We start from the raw sequence: 14089 nt of genomic DNA on the forward strand, positions 1-14089 counted from the left end.
CTATGTGAAATCCTCTGCTGTTTAAAATACACAGAGTGGTTTTGGTTGTAGAACCTGACTGATACTTACCTTACATATAGGAAAAATGTAAGGTTAGAAATAATGTAACCAATCCTTTAAAAACTGGACTGTATAAACAATTGGAGCAATGGCTTCAGTTTTAAAAAGAAAAGCAATATCCCAAACAAATGTGACTGCATTCCAAATTTCCTTATACTGGCCATGAAACTCTTAAGATTTTTCAGTGGATGCCCTTTGAACCAACTGATTTAACTGAGTTAAAATGATGAAATTAAAGTTTCCAGAAGGGCTGCTTGGTAAAGAAACATAGAAGGGAGCTGGAATGCACTGCAGGAAGAGAGCATTACATTTCTGTACCACAGACCAAGCTTCAAACCAAGCTGCGTGATTCCCCAGGTGCACTGACTAGTTTACCACAGAGCTGAACAACACATGCCCACGGGGAAAACAGTAATTGAACATGAACTAGTTATTAATAAAAGTATGATTATTATAATAAAAATTACCCAATTTATAGAGGATTAGCCATGTGTCTAGCAATATACAAAGCACGTAACATATTTCTATTCATTTCCTCTTCAAAATATCTGACAAAGCTGGCACAATTATTATCCCCACTTTAACACCAGATGAAGAAACCAAGGCTTGGAGAAATTAAGAGATTCGCCCAGGGTCATACGTGTAGAAGTGGTAGAACATGAGTAATTTGCAATTTTAGAGAATGTGCACTTTCTAAAGAAAGAAGAAACATGGAGAGAAACAATGCCTGACGGACTGAGTAAATTGGCCTTAAATTACCATTAAGGCAAACCTAAGGGCTGCTGCATTACAATTTGGGGGTGTAAAGAAATTGTTTTTGAGAGAGATATTCAAAGCTAGTATGCTGTATGAATTGTACAAAATACATAAAATCACCTCTAGCCAAAAATGTCAGGAATCTGCTATTTTAGAATAATCTATGTTATTTCTTCTCCAATTGGCCTGGAACCACTCTCTTAGGCAACATTTCAATGACAAAGAGATTGTTCCTGAATGTGGCTGGGGAAAAGCCATCATTGCAGGAGGAAGAGAAATATAGTGTTCTGTCCCTGAAGAATAAAAAAGTACTAAAATCTTTCCAGGCAGTGCCATCCATTATGTGAAGCACTGACAGGGTATATAAATGGAGTCGAGAAAGGAAAGGGGACTGAATTTAAGGTGACCTAATTCCTGTTGGAGTTTTATTGATTGACCACTGCCATATAGAGATTTAAAGTCATTTTCATCCTCATTCATATAGTGCATACCACTAGATACAGATACATCCAAAAATACATATTTATATGAGTATGTGTTTTCATACATGAGACAGTAGTTATCTAACTGGGGTAAGAAGAAGAGATTAGGTGGCAGGAATGTGGAAACTCTGTGGCAAAGAGTAAGTAAGTAATGCTAAGAGGAGAGAATCAATGACTATTCCAGGGGCATCATAACATTTATTAATATAGTATTTAAAAAAAATTTTAATGTTTGTTTATTTTTGAGAGAAAGAGCAACAGAGTGTGAGCGGGGGAGGGGCAGAGAGAGAGGGAGACACAGAATCTGAAGGAGGCTCCAGGCTCTGAGCTGTCAGCACAGAGCCCGACGCGGGGCTCAAACCCATGAACCGTGAGATCATGACCTGAGCTGAAGTCGGACGCTTAACTGACTGAGCCACCCAGGCACACCTATATAGTATTTTTTAGTTTGCAAAATAATGTGCCATTTGATTCTAATTCATGAGCTATGTACTGTGATTTTTCTAAAAAGTCACAGATAATGAAAATGAGCTTCAAAGCAGCTGATTTTCCTGAAGTCTCAGAGCTTTTGAGAACTAAAACGGGGCCTGTGACCCTAGACCTGACCCTTTTTGTCCTCAAAATATGTGAACGTAGATAAAGAATCTGAGGACAAATCATGTCACTTTTATGAAACACAGGCTTAAAAAAAATGTAAACACACTGAGATCTCTGAAAGATATTCTAGATGTCTGGAAGAACAGTTAAATTAGAAATGACTGTATACCTTACTACCGATAATCCAGCTCCAATGTAATTTAGCACTGGTTTTGACACTTCTTCTGCATCCATTCCAAACCAGCCAAACCTAGAATTGAGAAAGTTACATCACATTTTTTTGAAAATGTGTTCATCATAGTGTTTAAGAGCATGGACTCAGGGTCAGATTCCTGGATTCAAATCCTAAATCCCTCTCTTACTAACTGTGACTTGAATAAGTTAACTATGTTTACTGTGCTTAATTCCCCATGTTCAAAATGGGGTACCCATATGGTCGGTATAATTATTATACATATACCTTCCTTCATATGAAGATTCAGTGAGTTAGTATATGTAAATTTGGATGTTCTTTTCTTATTAAGACTAAGGAAGAAGGAAGACAAAATAAATGATTGAGTAATTGAATGCCGATTCATTGGCTGCAATTTTGTATAGGGTTTATTGAAACAGACTTTTTTTTTTCAATATATGAAAATTGTTTTCCATACAACACCCAGTGCTCATCCCAAAAGGTGCCCTCCTCAATACCCATCACCCACCCTCCCCTCCCTCCTACCCCCCATCAACCCTCAATTTGTTCTCAGTTTTTATGAAACAGACTTTTAAATAACTGCTTGGTTAAAGATCACTCCTTTTTGGCATCACCTTAATTTTTTTTTTTTTTTTTCATGGCTTGAGTTTATAGCGATGATTACCAACAATCACTGTGAACCATTCAGGGCAAGAGTGAAAGAGGCAATAACAAGAAGCAAAAGAAAATAGCACTTGTAAGGTTGGAGGTCAGTTTGTTTTGTTATTACTGAGGTTGTTATAATGCTTTGAGAGGGAAGAGGAGGACAAAAAGTAAGGTAAGGGTGACATCCTCCCTGCTTCTTCTTTTTTTTAAGTTTATTTATTTATTTTGGGAGAGAGAGAGAGAGAGAGAGAGAGAGAGAGAGAATTCCAAGCAGGCTCTGCACTGTCAGCACACAGCCCAATGTGGGGCTCGAACTCATAAACCATGAGATAATAACCTGAGCTGAAACCAAGAGTCGGATGCTTAACCGACTGAGTCACCCAGGCACCCTGACATCTTCCCTTCTACTTGTCTTCCCAAACTCCACTTAAGTGTTCATTTTAATGCTTAACAAGGGGAGCACAAATAGAACTTTCTATGATGATGGGGCACTTCTACTGGTGCACTGTATACCAGGGTAATTTCTAGCCATATATGGCTATTGAGCTCTTGGTATATGGGTAGTGTGGCTGTGAAACTGAATGTTTAATTTTATCAAATTTTAATTAATTTAACTTTGAATATAAATGGACACATATGGCTTCTGGTGACCCTGTTGGACCCCTCTGGAGCTGAGGTTGGCATACTTTTTGCTAAAGGGCCAGAGAGTAAACACTTTAGGCTTTGGGAGCCAGATTGTCTCTCGTGAGCCAGACCGTCTACTCAACTCTACCACTATAGTGTAAAAGCAGTCATAGACAAAACGTAAATGGATGGGTTTGTGTTACAAGAAAACTTTATTTATAAAAATGGCTGGTTTGGTGACCCTGACCCAGGCTCTAGAAAGAAGATGTGCTTTAAGACTAGAAGGCCTAGATTTGAAGCATATCTTATTCATTCTGTGATATTCAGCAGGTTATTCAACCTCTTTGGTAGCTCTCTAATAAGGTAGTGCTTACCTCATCTTTGTAAAAATGAGAGGAGAATGATGCACATAATGTATCCAGCAAATTGTCACACACAAAAAAGGGAAAATAAACACCAGTTCCCTTCCTCTCTTCCTTTTTCTGTTCTAAGGAGACAATTCTTTACTATATCTTAACCAATATCTAGACCAGATATTAGAACTTAGAGCAAAGAATAACTATAAGTAGCATATTTTATGTGTATGTCTTACCAGCTATAATCTCTGTGAGGTTAAGAACCATTATTCCTCTCAGCTAGCCCAATCCCTACAACTTGTCTTACATGAGTGTAGAGAATCTTACAGAAATTGTTTTCTGTTACCTTGAGCTTGCCCAGCCAGTTAAGGCATTAAAAGATCCCCAGATTAATATTCCAAGGCCTAAACCAATGGTTTTGATAATTGGGACAACAGCAATATTCCCTGTAGATGTAACATACAGAAAAAAATATGTTATTTCTGATAGAAAAAAATACATTTACAAATTGAATTAGTTTTTAACTTCAACTGAAGCTTATGAGATTTTGACAAATTTAGTAAAGTACAATTCCTTACTTTTTAAATAAAATAACTACATTTTTGGCATTGAACTCATGGTTATGATTGCTAAAAGAAATAAACATAAGACAAAAGCTTACAAAGAAAAATATTAAATTAGCTCTTTGCCTAGTAGCACCAATGCTTTTTATCCTTAACATAGGTCTCTATTCTGTAACTTTTTGCAGAAGCTGTAATGATAAAATTAGTGTCAACAGTAAAATTAGTCTTAGACTTGAACCAGGGCCACCACTGGTAGAAGTTTCTGGCCCAATATGGCCCCAGACTTTGCTCTTCCATGCTCACTGACTTGTCTTTCGGAATCCTGCATTCATTGCTTTGTGCTCTGGAAGGTCACTCAAGGCCAAATGCATGATTGTTTTTTTTTGTTTTTTTGTTTTTTGTTTTTTTTTGTTTTTTTTTTGTTTTTTTTTTTACAATTCTTAACCTTTCAGCAGTCTGGCTTCAGTCCTGCAATCGCCTTTTAAAAGGTTTCCTCTCGTAGCTTCCAAGATGCCTTCATTTCCTGATTCCCTCCTCTCTCTCTTTAGCTCTTTCACTGTTTGCTCTCTCTCGGCATATTTTCTGGATTTAGATGCCCCTTAAGTATTTTCGCCTGAACACATTCTTCTTCTTGCTATATTCTTCTTTGGGTACTTGACCTAATTTCAGGATTTCAGCTGTCAGTTAGAGACACATAGTCCCAGTGGTATTGTTCTAGCCTGGACTTTCTCCAGAGTTTTAGTGCTATGCTCCCACCACTATGAGAGGCCTCCAACCAGAAGTCCTCCACTGTGGGAATGTCAGGAACTTCAGACTCAAAAGGTCCTAAGCTGAACTATCCTTTTTCTTTTTGGACACATACCTCTCTGTATTTTCAGCACTCATGTCAATGGTACCACCACCCTCCTCATCACCTATAATAAAATCCCTACATCATCACTCGTTGCTCCCTTTCCTCAACTCCCCATATCCATTCAGTTACTATGACCTATTTCATCCACATCTGCAACATTTCTCAAATTATAGCCCTCTCCACTGAATCCCAAAGGAAACTGCTGGGTGATTATAAATACTTTAGTTGTGATAAAGATCTGGAGGATAGATGGATGCTTTCTTTCTTGCCCTCTCCCCATTAAACATAATAAACATGATCATGTGAATGGAAATTTAAAAGTGAACTCTTTTGTCCTCCAACTCATGAACTTCACTAAATCATTTAATTCTGCAGAGACTCAAAATAAGTGGGTACCCAATACATTGTTAACATTTTAGAATTTATTTGCTTTTAATCAAATTAACCCCTGAAGAGCCTTGATACTTTGAATTCGTTTTGCCAAATGGAATAGAAATCTCCTGGAATGTATTTATATTAATGGAAGAAAACCATCCTGACTGTCCAAGCAAAGGTACACATTCTTATATAGTTTCAGGAATTGATAAAGCAACAAAAGGAATATTTTTGCTTTTATTTTTTTGCCAGTACTTTTGAAATGATAATGTGTGCCTGTTTGCCTACATTTAAGGACAAATCTTAAAAATATATATTAGTAGAGGCTACTATTAAAAAATATTTTCTGATAAACATAGAGAAAAAAAGGCTGGAGCACTTAAACTAATATATGAGTTATGCTTGAATAGATAGGGAACAACTGAAATATATTTGCTATAATTGTCTACCAAGAACTAAGAAAGAAATCATTAAGAGGAAAAAAGAAATGCACCCAAAATATTTATGCAGCATCTGAATGAAAGAAACAAAATTAATTTCTAGTATCTATGACTAAGGATTGCTCAGAATTGCTGTTGATGCTATTTTCTTTTACTGTGAATCAGAGTCATTTTGATCGGTATTAAATGATTAAAGAATAAATTATATCATACATTACCTGTTGCCCAAATGCAGCCCCCAACCATTGCAAAAGGCCAAAATTTAGGGCAATGTAGTATCAGATTGACCGCCAGGGCAATCATCCATATGGCAGCACAAAGTACCCACTGGAGAAACATTCCTGGAAATAAGAGAAATTGGTTTCTGTTGTTCAAACTGATTTGAATAAATTTAATGGTTGGAAATATCAAAGAGATATTATTATAGGAATAGCTGCAACTTATCGAATGCCTGTACATGGGTACTTCGTACATTGAACTTTTACAACTGTTAAGCATCATAATTAACCCTAGTTTGAAGATGGAGAAGATGAATGTGAGATGAAGCAACTTGGCTAAACAGCTAATGGTTTGTAGACCTTGAACTTAAACCTAGGCTGTTGACTCCGAAGCTTACCAAATACAGTGCATTCCTGCCTAAGATTCTTTTGTTTGTTTGTTTGTTTGACCTGTTAGATACATCAAGAATTTTCTACCAAAGAGTATTGGCAAGACCAAGTCTATATACCTTTATTCAGATGCTGCACTTATTGCCACCTCTCACCAAAACACAGCATTAAGAATTACAGAACAGCATAACAGTAATTTAAACCTTCAGGGATCATTTGTGCCACCCTTGGGATAAAAATAAAGCCATTTATGGCCACACATAGACCTCCTACAGTTAGCGTTGAATGCCTGTGATGAGCCAGACATTACAAACCTGAGAATAAGCGTTCTGGGTCAGGGAATTCTCTTTCTGGGCTCTGGGTTGCCATTTGCTGCCAGTTATCCGAAGATGACATGGAGATATGAGGCATATCTCTACCTGACGCCTCTGTACCATCAAGGGTTTAGGGATTAAAAGGTTAAAGAAAAAGTCTACACTGGAAGAAAGACTAGGGCAGTTATAACTCAGTGTAGCTCCTCTGACTCTAACTGGGGAAGATTTTTGCCTATTTCCATTCAATTTCATGTTGGGGGAGAGAAAAAAAAAATGGCTGTTAACCTCTAAGACAAAAAAGGAAGATCGCAGAGATGAGAGGGAACTTCATTTGACAAGTTCTTCATTTCACAAATGAGAAATTGAGAACAAAAGAGCTGATGAGACTTGCCCAGGATCACACAGTTGTTGAGAGACACCTAAAAGCCAGTTCCTCTACCCGTTCAAATATATTTTGTTCTTCTTTTAGTAGTTTCCATTTCCATCCTAACTCCAAAGAAAAAGAGAAGAAAAGCTCTGGAAGAAAAAAGATTTGTAATTCTATTGTTTAATTAAGTAACAAGGTCTAAGGAACTGAGGGGATAACACAACTGTTTCCCACCCAGGCGTTCAGTGTAACATCTCCAGTTCTTTCTCCTGGCTACAATACGGGGCATGTGGCAAATATGGGGCGTCTGGGTGGCTCTGTCAGTTAAGTCACCGACTTTGGCTCAGGTCATGACCTCATGGTTCGGTTGGTAGGTTTGAGCCCCACGGAGGGCTCTGTGCTGACAGCTTGGAGCCTAGAGCCTGCTTCGGATTCTGTCTCCCTCTCGCTCTCTGCCCCTCCCCCACTTGTGCTCTCTCATTCTCAAAAATAAGTAACTAAATATTAAACAAATAATAAAGGCAAGTAGATTTTTAAAAAAGGAAAAAAAAAAAAAACCCTCTTGCTTCTCCTTCCCTGAAGTTCACATTACTGTCAAGTTGACTGTAGTGTGCCATGTCTAGAAACACTGAACTATGCAAAGTCATATAATAAACACTACAGAGTTTTTATGGGGAAAAGGGTACAAAACTCAAGTTTCATCAACGCATATGAAAAGCAAAGACAAGAACCTAATAAAAATGGTAGTACAGTTTTACACTGGCTAAGCGGTGAAGAAATTCACAAGTATTACAATAAACATGGCACTTTAACTTGAAAAAGACTTGAGGTTTGCTTATAGAAGTGGGCATTGCAAGTGTGGCAGCTTGTGAGCTTTTGTGAAGTTGGTGGATGGGGGGGTCCTAACACCAGACGTGAATGGGTGTGGTGCTGATGGAGCTGGGGGATGTTGAGGAGTGCGTGCGCAAGTGCGTCTTGTGCCTTACCGTGCATCTTTATTCCTCTGGGTGCAGTTTTCTGTGTTCACCTAGTGTTGTAGCAGAGTCGAAATCATACCTAAGCACAAAATTCATTTCGTGCTCAAACTGTTCTCTATCATACAAAGCTTGTTTGAAACTCATGTTTTCGAAACAAGTGTATATTAGTAGCACTGACTAACTTCCTTTTTTTGTAAACATAAGAGATACGGCTAAAAAGCCTTCCTGATGGTCTCTCTCCTAGCATTACCGTGACACACAATTTTAAGATTATCCTATACTGACTAAATCTCAGATAAACTGGCATGAGCATTATTAAATGATGTATCTTAAGCTCTATTCATTTGGCACCAGGTACAAGAAAATTGGTAGCCATCATTAAAACAAAAGACCGAAAAAGGGAACTTCACGTTTGAAAAGAATATAAAGTTAGCGTATTAAGGAAAAATAATTACCATCACCAGTATCATATTTTTTGAGTGGTACAAAGTTTGAGCCAAACAAAAGGACAGCCACAGAAGAGGAGATGAAACCAGTGGTTAAGTCTGTTCCATTATTGCTCATGGTTCCAGTACTGCCCAAGAGTGAGCCGGTTCACTTTAGACTTGATGCACTTTTCAAGAGCTTCTGAAATAAAATAAAAATAAGACAACTAAGAAGTTGTGAATCTGTGAGCAAGTTGTGACTTATATGTGATATTTATTGAGATTTTCCAAAGCATGCTAAGATTCCTTCCTCCAAATAAAAAGTTAGGACATTATGAAATTATGTATTCTGTTTACACTCCATGTTCATTCATCTGTTGTTTTGTTTATTTTACCAACAAATACTTTTTGATCACTAATCTACAATTAAAAAAACTTTGGGGGTGCCTGAGGGGCTCTCAGTAGGTTAAGCGTCTGAATCCTGATTTCAGATCAGTGATGATCTCACGGTTGTAAGATCGAGCCCTAAGTCGGCCTCTGAGATGGGCATGGAGCCTGCTTAAGATTCTCTCTCTCTCCCTCTGCCCCTTCCCTGTTTACGTTCTCTCTCTCTCTTTCTCTCAAAAACAAAACCCAGGGGCTCAGTCGGTTGAGCGGCCAACTTCGGCTCAGGTCATGATCTCGCGGTCCGCGAGTTCGAGCCCCGCGTCGGGCTCTGTGCTAATAGCTCAGAGCCTGGAGCCTGTTTCAGATTGTGTCTCCCTCTCTCTGACCCTCCCCCGTTCATGGTCTCTCTCTCTCTCTCTGTCTCAAAAATAAATAAACGTTAAAAAGAAAATTAAAGAAAAAACCCAAAAGAAAAACTTTGTTTTCAGAGCTCGAAAACCTTATTTCTTCCAAAATCTGGAGACAAGTCTTATTATATTATAAAAAATTTTCTCTTGTGTAGGCTGACTAGTAAAATGAAAAGATTTGTGGGCCAGGGCTCAGTTTACCTCAGTTAGTTGTGTGACAATCAAATGAAAGAGCACATGTGAAGACTTTCAGAACTCTCAGTGCCTCAAAAGCAAATCGGAGCCTGAGGACACATTTAGGTTCTATTGCTGCTACACACTCACGATCACCTAGAGGCAAAGGCACTTATCAAGTAGTGCCCTCATGGTCTGTATTTGTTTAAGCGATTCATGAAACTTTGTATCTTTCTGACTTAAAAAAAAAAATGAACACATAGAAGAATCCTTTAAAGATCTCTTCAAGAATTTCTTAAGTCTCTTCAAGATTTTCATCCTTGAAGAATCCCTTCAGGAATCTCCTACAGTATGAGATCAACAGTGGTATGATGCGAAATAGCTTCACCTGGTCAGCAGAACTATGTGAGGCAGCTATTCGGCTACCTGTGCAATCTGCTGGCCACTAGCCATGTATAGATAGCTAAATTTTCATTAAAAGGAAGCAAAGAACATTCAGTTCCTTAGCCAAGCTAACTAAATATCAAGTGCTTGATAGCCACAGATAGCCAGTAGTTACCATTCTGGGCAAGGCAGATTATAGAACATTTCCACCATTGCAGAAAGTTCTATTGGACTGCACTGCTAAGCTTATTAATAAGTTCTGGTTCCCTATGATGAAAAGGACCAAAGCCACAAATACCCAAGAATCAGATATTTTTCATAACATGTGGAAAAGGCTATTGAACGTAATTCACCCTTTTAGTTGTCGAGGTTATGTGAGAAAAAAATAACACAAAAAAGTCATTTTATCACAGGAGGTAATCAGTCTTTCCACAATACCATTTTGAAATCACATTTTGCACCTTGACGTTTTGGTTCACCTCACCTCTTTAAGCCCTTTGGAATAGAATTTAAGATAATCCAGCCTTTCTTTTCCTCCAAACTTAATGATGTGATGACTTCTTGTGGATATGTATGGAATAAAGTATATCTGAAATCGACCTTCCTTGTTATTTTATTTTATAGTGATAATATTTACTTTAAAGGTGTTTCATTTTTTCATCTATTGTTCCTTATGTGTTCTTGCAGAGAATATTAAAAAAAACCCTACCAACAATATATATATATATATATATATATATATATATATATATATTCTTTGGCATCATTACAGATAATTTCACTGAAAACAGGGATAGCTTCAAAACTGCTCAATAAATCTTAGTAAGAAAAACATCTATTTGAAATTGTATGTGGTTTCTTAAAACAAACCCAAACAAATGCTGGTAAGACAATCTCTCCCATGGGGATGTAGTTGAGGAAGAGATGTTGAGACGTAAAGAAACACGGACATAGTAACACTACTTCAATAAAAATAATAGTCTTACTGTGAAGCACAAAGAAAGTTTTGGCCCTGCAATGGCTTACACGGGCTATTGTTCAAGAGTCAAGCAGGTGGATTGCTGCTAAGATGTCAGCACAGTAATAGGTCAGAGGAACTGGATATCAGGGGGCTGAGAAGACACATGGTTTGGTGTTATCTAAGAAATTCGTTTTTTTTTTCCCATTTAAATTGAAACAAAAACAAAACAAAACCTTTACAAGCACACTAATAAGAAAATGCCTAACTTTCAAAAGTGGCAAATTATTTCAGTGAAAAGATGCCTTTATGAAAGCCTATGGACAGCCTTAAACCTCTTAGGTTTCACTCCAATTGAAATAATTTGAGGAGCTAATCAGAGTTCATGAACTGCATTTTGAGTGCTGAACGAACATTATCAATGTTAATTTATTTAAAGTTATTACCTGCTGATAAATGAAATTTATTGCATACAGCTCTGGTATGTTTCAGAAAGCAAGTGATCTAATTTCAAAGAGGATTGGCAATATGCACTATCTTTATCTAAATCAATGAAATTTATGTGAAAACGTAAAGCCACATCACGTTTAGCACGTTATTCCCAATTCTTTTTTTTTTTTTTTTCAACGTTTATTTTTATTTTTGGGACAGAGAGAGACAGAGCATGAACGGGGGAGGGGCAGAGAGAGAGGGAGACACAGAATCGGAAACAGGCTCCAGGCTCTGAGCCATCAGCCCAGAGCCTGACGCGGGGCTCGAACTCACAGACCGCGAGATCGTGACCTGGCTGAAGTCGGACGCTTAACCGACTGCACCACCCAGGCGCCCCCCCAATTCTTTTTTAATGCGGACATGTTGAGTTAACAAGTCTCAAACCACTTTTAAACAAAAGTAGTTTTTAAATGTTTATTTGTCAGGTGTCCTCTGATATTTTATTAAACTACATTCATTCATTTGTATTTTTAGTACCTTTGTTTCATTTATTAGTGAATACTTTTTTTCTGTTCATTTCGCTTGTTAATTTAAACTTCTATTGTTAGTATTTGGCACGTTCTGATCAATAATTCTTCAACCAAGAGTTCAGTTTTAGTTTCATGTTAATTTCCTCAACTCCCCTGGCAAGCTTTGCCGGCATCGTGGCTAACATTCGCAGCGCCGGAAAGGACATATTCAGAGATCTGATCTTTTCTTTTGAATCATCAGCGCATTCTGAAAAACCACGAGACACTCCACTGCAAAGCTACTGGGTTTCCTTTGATTGCGTGTACTCACTGCGCTCAGGGCTGGCGCTGAAACTCCCTCCAGCACAGCCCCCGCCGAAGCCTCCACCGTGCGGGTGCGCCCGCCTGCCCTCTCTGCTGCCAGCGCGGCCAGCCTTTACTTCCTGCTGGGTGAGTTACCTGTGACTGGGCGGGAGAAGGGAGGGTTCTAGCACCTATGACTCAGAAGTCTGTTGCCTCGGCTCGACCTGACTGCCCGGCCAGCCACTACTTCCTGTGGGGACAATTGCAGACAGACCGACGAGTGGAGGAGGAAGCGCTCTAATAAAAGAGACCCGGAGGCAGCCGAGGGCAGCAGGTTAGGAAACACCTTTCTCCAGCACCGGAGTGCAAGGTCTTGTGACTCACGTGGCTCCGAGAAGGCGTCCTCAGACCATCTGTCAATCAACCAGCAAACTAGAAAGACTTTTGTGTATTTTAGGAGGTGATTGCTCAGGGAGCTCTTTGTGTGTCACCATTTAAATGTCACGGGGCTTGGTAGTATCTTGTACTGTTCGTGGATGAAACAAAAGGCCAAGGAATTTCACACAATCGTAAAAGGCTATGTGAAAACTGAATTTGCTTTCACTATCAAGAAATTCATCTGAACCACTAAGGTCACTAACATCTCGTGACATCACAAGATATCACTTGTAATCAGTATAATCAGTAATCCTTTGTAAATGCACCCAGACCATTTATCTGTAAATCTATAAATATTAGATATTTAATATCTATAAATATATAATATCTATTTATCTATAGTATCTATATATCTATATAATATCTATCTATAATATCTATATATCTATATCTGTATAATATATATTTATAAATCTATAAATATTAGATATTTATCTAATAGGTACTGAGTACCTTGTGAGAATGTATGTTCTGTATCTCTTAAACTTGATTGTGTGTTACAATCACTGAGGAGGTTTTCTGTTTTATTTAGTTTTTAAAATACTAATACCTGGACCCCACGGCCGACCAGCTGAAATAGAATCTCTGGGGATGTGGATTAAGGATCATTTTCTCCTCCAGGTGATTCTGTTGTGAAGCCAGCCTCGAGAATCATATTCTAGATCAATAGTTGTCAAATTTTTATTGCTGGTAACAATTACCTGGAGAATGAGTTAAGATACAGATTCCTGACATCTCGATTTAGATTTTGAGAAAGACTTCTCTAGTCCTCCACCGTCTGATATGTAGCCTTTAATTGCATATGGCTATTCTAATTTAAATTAAAAATTCAGTAGTTCACTTGGACACTTCTTAAGTGTTCAGTAGCCACATGTGCAGATTATAGAACATTTCTATCATTGCAGAAAGTTCTGTCGGACAGCACTGTTCTAGACTCAAGAGCCCTGGGAGTGCAGCCGTGGCCTAGGGAGACTCTTTCCTTCATGTAGATTCCAGAATAGCAAGTGGCACAGATATGAACAAATAAGTTCAGAAAAGGGAAAGGGGAAGTGCTGGGTTCTGTCCCAGTCGAAGAGATCAAGGAAGTCCTCTCTGAGGAAGTGACATTTAACTGAGACAATTCAGTGGTTGGTAATGATTGTAGAGTTACAAGTGGGAGAAAGTGTAAGGCCTGCCCAAAGAGGCCTTATCCTGGAAGGAAATTCTGCTTTAACATTATTCACTTTTATAAGTGATAGTGTAAGATGCACATGGGAAGGAAAAGCATCATGTCACTGAAAGAATTAAGAAAGCTAAGGCTTCTTACCTAAGGGAAAGGATTAATTTAGTGGTTCAGAAAATTTTTGAGGAAATGAGTTCCCCTTTCCTCACAAATGCTCTCCCCCACAAAATATAGGGCCGAAAGCCAACCTAGAATTGTTTCACTTCATGATTGCAAGAGACCTCAATGATCATGTGCTTT

At 38.3% G+C, this 14089-nt stretch overlaps 1 protein-coding gene across 2 annotated transcripts in view; it reads right to left on the reverse strand.

The window, feature by feature from the left end:
• The window catches only part of TMEM144 (transmembrane protein 144), a 35021-nt gene extending 22133 nt beyond the window's left edge, over positions 1 to 12888 (reverse strand). For both annotated transcript variants that reach the window (XM_030312844.1, XM_030312846.1), the window contains exons 1-5: positions 12218 to 12888; positions 8666 to 8837; positions 6163 to 6285; positions 4060 to 4159; positions 2065 to 2145 (exon numbers count right to left, since the gene is read on the reverse strand). In XM_030312844.1, coding sequence (XP_030168704.1) covers positions 2065 to 2145; positions 4060 to 4159; positions 6163 to 6285; positions 8666 to 8774 — 413 coding nt within the window. In that variant the 5' untranslated portion in view covers positions 8775 to 8837; positions 12218 to 12888. The remainder of the gene's footprint in view (positions 1 to 2064; positions 2146 to 4059; positions 4160 to 6162; positions 6286 to 8665; positions 8838 to 12217) is intronic.
• Positions 12889 to 14089: the final 1201 nt, after the last annotated feature.

The sequence above is a fragment of the Lynx canadensis genome, chromosome B1 (genome assembly GCF_007474595.2).
Source record: "Lynx canadensis isolate LIC74 chromosome B1, mLynCan4.pri.v2, whole genome shotgun sequence".
Classification (NCBI taxonomy): Eukaryota; Metazoa; Chordata; class Mammalia; order Carnivora; family Felidae; genus Lynx; species Lynx canadensis.